Source organism: Aulonocara stuartgranti, assembly GCF_965226115.1.
Source record: "Aulonocara stuartgranti genome assembly, chromosome: 7".
Taxonomy (NCBI): domain Eukaryota; kingdom Metazoa; phylum Chordata; class Actinopteri; order Cichliformes; family Cichlidae; genus Aulonocara; species Aulonocara stuartgranti.
Genome location: NC_138945.1, coordinates 4,581,263 through 4,587,707, shown reverse-complemented (window position 1 = coordinate 4,587,707; position 6,445 = coordinate 4,581,263). Strand labels below are relative to the sequence as shown.

The 6,445-nt window shown below is 41.0% G+C and overlaps 1 protein-coding gene across 1 annotated transcript; it reads left to right on the top strand.

Annotated features, from left to right (window-relative positions):
• Positions 1–1,867: 1,867 nt before the first annotated feature.
• On the top strand, positions 1,868–5,626 carry LOC309711561 (olfactomedin-4-like). Its single transcript, XM_082541958.1, has 7 exons — positions 1,868–1,997; positions 2,117–2,239; positions 2,308–2,526; positions 2,770–2,923; positions 3,529–3,756; positions 4,884–5,052; positions 5,132–5,626. Exons 1-7 carry the CDS (start codon positions 1,944–1,946, stop codon positions 5,565–5,567), a joined length of 1,383 nt encoding a protein of 460 aa, XP_082398084.1. The 5' UTR covers positions 1,868–1,943; the 3' UTR covers positions 5,568–5,626.
• The last annotated feature ends 819 nt before the right edge of the window (positions 5,627–6,445 follow it).

The window sequence follows — 6,445 nt, the reverse complement described above, 5'->3', positions numbered from 1 at the left end:
TCACCGTCTGCGTTTATGCAGGGTCTTATTGCATCATCCAGCCACAGCACTGAGTTATGAATGCTTATTGACTAGCAGACTGTAATAGTGTTAACAGAGTGTTATTACAACAGGTTTAGACTGCTGCCTGTACACAAAACTTTATCTCTGGTGATTATTCAATAAATAAAGGTTTAAGAGATGTCTGTATCAAAACAGACAATTATCTTTGTGTTGTCAGATAGACTGTACTTGGTTCTTGACATCCACTGCCTAACATTACTGTTGCTATGTTTGCTTAACCTTGTGTTTATCTGATGTCTTTAATATGGTGGCAAAAAATAGATGGACTGCTTCCAGTTGGAGACCTCAGTCTTGTATAAGTGACAATTTCAAATGGCCGTGAAATACCCATCTTGGAATCTGGATTCATGTTCTTTGTCCACTCTTGTTTGATTCATTTCATTGTGGTTTTCCACCTGTTGTCTTTGTGGTCTCTAGTTTTTGTCAGAGAAGTCGGGAGCTGTGTCTAGCACCTGAGAGCTGTCTTTATCATACTCCACAGAACAAAACTGTGGTATGAACACATTTTTAATTTCTTTAGTAAATTCATGACAGCTTCCTTTGATACATTTTTTAGGGAAGGTCCAAATCACATATGTTACATCATAAATTGTCTACAGCATATTGTGAAAAAGTCCTGGTGTTAAACTGACCTGCCTGCAGTTCGTAATATTATTCAACACGTTCTCATCTCAACACGTAACATACCACAATTTGTCATAGTCGTCAGCATGAGAGCAGGTTGAATCTATAAATGTGTTTTATGTGTGACATGAAGCTCAAATCTGTTCACTTTCAGATCCTGAATCACTTTGGAAAGCACTATGTGTATGGTTAAGGTTAGGGTTAGGGCTGGAATGGATGGCTGGGGCCTGTGCTTCAAGTGTGTCTTACCACTGTGTCTTAAGTGGCTTTCTGTTCAGAGCGTTTCATAAGGACAGAGGGGTACCTTTTACGTTACTATGAGACGCTTAGGGGAGTGACAAATGTTATGTGTTGGGAAAATTAAATAGATAAAAATAATAAAATAATTTACATTTCTTGAATTTCTTGGACAAATATGTATTGCTGATCCCAGTCTGGTATAGTCTGAGGCATAAATAAATTATGCATTATTTTAGCACAGACTGCTCACGTGATACGGTTAAAAGAGCTTAGCGTGCACCAAAACGAGGTAGTGGCTAACACACTGCACGAATAATAAAGATCAGAACGAAATGTAAAATTTAAATGGTGGAATTGGACACATTGTGATTTTTAGTCTCTGGCTATTTTACGACTTGTCTCATTTTCAAGTCACCGCAGGTTTAGCTGTGACTCATATACATTATAAAACAAAAAATGTTCCCAGCATAAACTTTACTGTATGTAGCAAATACAGTAAAATTATAGTAAGTAAATATATTGTATAAAGTTTATTTTGTATTATGTTTTTTGTTGTGTGTTCTAATAGTGTTTAAGAGTGCATTTGAGCAAACTGTTGCAAAGACTCAGATTGCACTGACAGTTTTAAATCTGCAAAGAAACTTGCTGATGCAGTGGGTTTGCTAAAATATGTGCATGTCAGTAAACACAGAAAAATCATATCTTGAAGAATGCAGTGTTGTGTTTCGTAAGTCATTACTGCCATTGGCTCTGAGAATCCATATTGATTAAATTCGTAGATGATTAAATGTCCTGTGCTGAACAGCAGTGAAAAGGGGAAAACAACTTCAAAAAGTTTTTGTAATTAACAAAAAATGTCATGAAAAACAGTGACAAATGTCACTGAGATGCATGATGCATGAAATACAAACACACCCACATCCACTTCCTCACATACGGAGGTTAGCGGGAATGTTCACAAGCTGCTGCAGCAGTTTACAGATGGTTTTGTTCAGCTCTGCTCTCTGTGATTCACCATGAAGCTGTACGTGATCATTTCACTGTGGGCTCTGCTCACATTCACACATCAGGTAAGAAATACTGAAGACTTCCTTTAAATGATAAAATATCCATTTTGAATGAAGTGACAAATACCAAATACCACTAAATGCTGCTGCTTATTTCACTTAAAAATACATTTAAATTTCAGGCTCCTCCACGAGAAAAGTGTGCATGCGAGCTGAATAACTCAGAGAAGGCATTCCCTCATGAAAAACTCAGGATAGTTGAAACCAACGTATCAGACTGCAACAGCAACATCACCCCACGGAAGGTAACTAGTCTTTTAAAGCTCTCATGCTGTGTGTCTCCATTCCTGCTTAATCACTGCTGCCTCTGCAGACTGTGGAGCTGGAGAGTCTGCTGCTGGGGTTGGAGCGTCGTCTTTCCCAGCTGAACAAAGACGTGCAGATCCTGGAGAAGGAGGATGACGGAGAGCTGTATGGAGTTCTCAGCTTGTATGTTATAGAGAATGAAATGACTGAGATCAAGCAGCTGATTGACAAGCTCAACAGCACCACCCAGCAACACCAGATCCTCACTGCTAACGCCACTGAACAGGTAGATTCACAACCACATGCTGCAAAACACTGACATCACTCTAAAGAGTATATTTACTATTGTTTTTACACTGTCTTGTAAAATCATCATCACAGTTATGTTAGGTTATGTTATGTTATGTTATGGAAACAAAAAGTCTTGAAATTAGGTCAAAAGAGCATTTTGAAAAGTATTTGATATTGATAAGTGTGTTGTATTCATTTTTCTATTTCGCTTGATCTTTTAACATCTGCTGTCTCCAAGCTGGATAACCTGAAAGCAGAGATGCAAGAGCTGGAGAGGTTTGACACCATGCAGGTGATAAAGGGACAGCAAGTCAACTCTGCTCTGAAGGCAGATCTATTCAAGTGCAACAAAAAAATGAACACTACCGTCACACCAACCGAGCCCCCACAGGGTGAGTCTAACAACCAGGTGGGGTTGGGGGTTGGATGGCTGCTACTGAGGCCCTGAAGGGGTTAATAAACCATTTTACAGAAGACCAAACATGAACTAAACTGAGCTCAATACAATGAAACTAAAAACCATCAAACAAAGACGAGTTATGAAGGCATTACCAAACTATTTGAAGGCCATTATTGTATAATGTGAAGTATTATTGGCATTTGGTCAACATTTGCCTTATTTACCAAAAACGTATTAAGTACTTTCCAGGATCCTTACTTGTCAGAATCTATTATAAATGTAAATGTGTTAATAATGTCTGTTAAAACCTTTTCCAGTGATTATCTTGATGTTGGCTTGAAAATAAATATCTCCCTCTACTGTTACTGCAGCTTACTGCAACTTCTGCGTGCGTGTACATTTCACATTTTGGAGAGGCAAAGCATGAAATGAACCGGCGTGTCTACTCCACGCTTTGTTGTGATATCAGGTTGCCTCGGTATACAAAGTATTCTAGAGACAAGTAGGAGGCCATTTGTCTGACAGCTGGTTGTACTATGCACTGCATCCATAAAAGTAGCAGCAGAAAGAACAACTGTTACACACTTCTCCCCTCAGGTACCTGTCCACGCAGCCGGCTTCTTAATGTCACTGGACCAAGGGTCTACACAGCAGGAGAATATCCTGGCTCGTACGCTTACGGAGCCTGGGGTCGTGATCCCAGACCAGAGGAAGGCAAAGAAAGCTGGTACTGGCTGGTCATGTTGACTTCCAGTAATATATATGCCCACTATGTTCGTCTTTACAGCAGTCTGAGTTCTCTCATCATTGGAGTGAGCGTCCCAGGTAAGGAACTGCTCTCTTCTTGTGGTTAATTGTCAGAGGTACAATTTATGTAACAAAGCATTTTGGGTTTTATTGCAATCACTTTGAAGTGGTTTGTTGATTTTATGTAAAAAAAATCATTCACCCTGCAGGTTTACCAGATTTTGTGGTAAAACTTGAAGGAAAGCATAGAGAATATTGTCATGGTCCTGGGCCATGTTGGCCCAGTGTTCTTAGTTTCCTTGTATGTTTGTATTTTATTCCATGCTTCCCCTGCCCATTATGTTTAAGTTCTCCCCGTGCTCTCTCTTCCCCCTGTGTGCCCTCTATGTATTTATGAGCCCTCGTCCCCTTTCGTGTTTATTCCATGTCTCCCCTGCCTGTTACGTTGGTGTTCTACTCGTGCTCTCTCTCCTCCTGTACTTCCTGTTTCACCTCTCCCGTCAGTGTTCAGTTCACCCCGCCCTGTCTCGTTATGATTATCAGTGTCACCTGTGTTCCCCGTGTGTTCCCACTTCCCTCGTTAACCCTCTGTGTATTTCTGTCTGCGTCTCCCTCTGTTCAGTGTGACGTCGTCCCTCATGTTGTGTGGATCTCCCTGTGTCTCTTCGCGTATGTTAGTTTACTTTTCCCAGTTTAGTTTTGTATTTCCTATGTTCGGCCATTCCAGCATTAAAGCTGTGATTTTGAGTTCACCCCCGTGTCTGTGAGTTTTGCGTTTGGGTCCTCCTCCTGCCTGCCACACAGCCGAGCCTTGACAAATATAAAGTAATTTTATTCAGCATATCCACAATACCTAACTATTTGAGGCATTCAGCTCAACAGTTGTGCAGATCTTTACAAAGATTAATGTGCACTTTAATTTGAAAATGAAGACTGAGAGAAACTGATAAGCATTTGGTGGACTAGCAACTACTGTACTTGTTGGCGCAGGATAGTATCTTTCTTTTTCACCAATGAGTGCTGGTCCTGCACACGTGCATAGTCAGCTCTGCCTTGGTTCCTTCTGAGACCTACATTTAGAAAGTCCTTATGAACAATTTTTTGCAGTTCTTTTTTATTAATGACACATTTTTTTACATACTAGAAATTGTTAAACTATTTTCTCACATTTATTCTTCCATATCGTTTGTCTTCTTCTTTTTCAGGTAACGTCCAGATCCACTCCTCAAACCCAACTACCAACACCATCCAGGGTCCAAATAATGTTCTGTATGGAGGGGCTTTGTACTACAACTGTTACAACCAAGATTATGTTTGTCGATTCAATCTCACCACTAAAAGTGTCACAACCTTACAACTACCAAAAGGCACCAGGTTTGTCTTGGACCTCATTACTGGATGAAATGCTGAATAACTATGACAGAAACTTTCACTGCTATCCTCTGTTAACCAGGTACAACTCAAAAGGTAACTTTTGCCATCTTGAGGAATGCTACCCATACACTGACCTGGACCTGGCAACAGATGAGTCTGGTGTCTGGGTGGTCTACACCACCACTCAGGACTTTGGCAATTTGGTTCTCTCCAAGCTAGAGGAGGGTGAAACACCGGTGCTTGGAAAGACCTGGCGCACTTCAATCTACAAGCGGGCAGTGACCAACACCTTCATGGCGTGTGGCGTTCTCTATGCAACACGTTACATTAACAAGGAGGTCGAGGAGATCTTTTACTCATTCAACACCGTGACGGGACAGGAGAAGTTCAACATTGGCATCTTCATGAACAAGATGTCTACCAACATTCAAAGCCTAAATTACAGCCCTGTGGACCAGATGCTGCATGCTTACTGTGACTCCAACATGGTTTCCTACAAGGTGTTGTTTGGGTAAATTGTTATGTTGATGCTTAAAGCCAATTTTCACATAAATGAAATAAACATTAAAACCTCCCTACTTCCTCCTTGTGATATTTGCCATTTAGGTAAATGGCCTGTATTTGTATAGCGCTTTACACTACACACAGTCATCCACCCATTCACACACACATTCACACACAGGTGATGGCAAGCTACTTTGTAGCCACAGCTGCCCTGGGACGCACTGACAGAGGCGAGGCTGCAGGAAACTGACGCCACCGGGCCCTCTGACCACCACCAGTAGGCAACAGGTGAAATGTCTTGCCCTAGGACACAATGACCGAGACTGTCAGAGCTGGGGCTCGAACCAGCAACCTTCCAATTACAAGACAAACTGCCAACTCTTGAGCCATGATCACATTTAGGTGGCTGATTCTACAGGAGATATCTGCGAAGCTTTCTCCGATGCATTTACAGTTAAATTTAATTTGTGCAACATTTTAAATTCTCCTTCAAGCATCATAGAAAATCTTCCACATTTTAAAGCTCACAATTTAAGTGCAGACCACTGAAAGTGGAAGAGCTCTTGCAAAGAAGTTGCAGTCTTTGCATCAACCGTAAACTCCTCTGTACACCAAAGTATTCTGGAGTTAATAGTGAATCCAATTGTCTGACAGCTGGTGCCCAAATGGGGTCATTCAATGGGAAAATGATGCCACACAGCAGCAAATCTACAACTGAATTATTAAAAAAGCAAAGAAAAAATCAGGGTGTTGCAATGGCACAGTCAGTCCAGCTCTCAACCCAGCTGAGATCCCGTGAGAGCTGTGCATCATAAAAACCTCCATAGCTTAATGAACCAAAGCAATGTTGTAAAGGAGACAAAATTCCTCCATAATGATTTCAGAGACC

Bases quoted from the DNA above. Each gene is read 5' to 3' on its own strand.
- LOC309711561 (XM_082541958.1), top strand. From the start codon at position 1,944: ATGAAGCTGTACGTGATCATTTCACTGTGGGCTCTGCTCACATTCACA. The intron at 1,998-2,116 runs GTAAGAAATACT...TTTAAATTTCAG, and splicing joins TGCTCACATTCACACATCAG to GCTCCTCCACGAGAAAAGTG. The intron at 2,527-2,769 runs GTAGATTCACAA...GCTGTCTCCAAG, and splicing joins CTGCTAACGCCACTGAACAG to CTGGATAACCTGAAAGCAGA.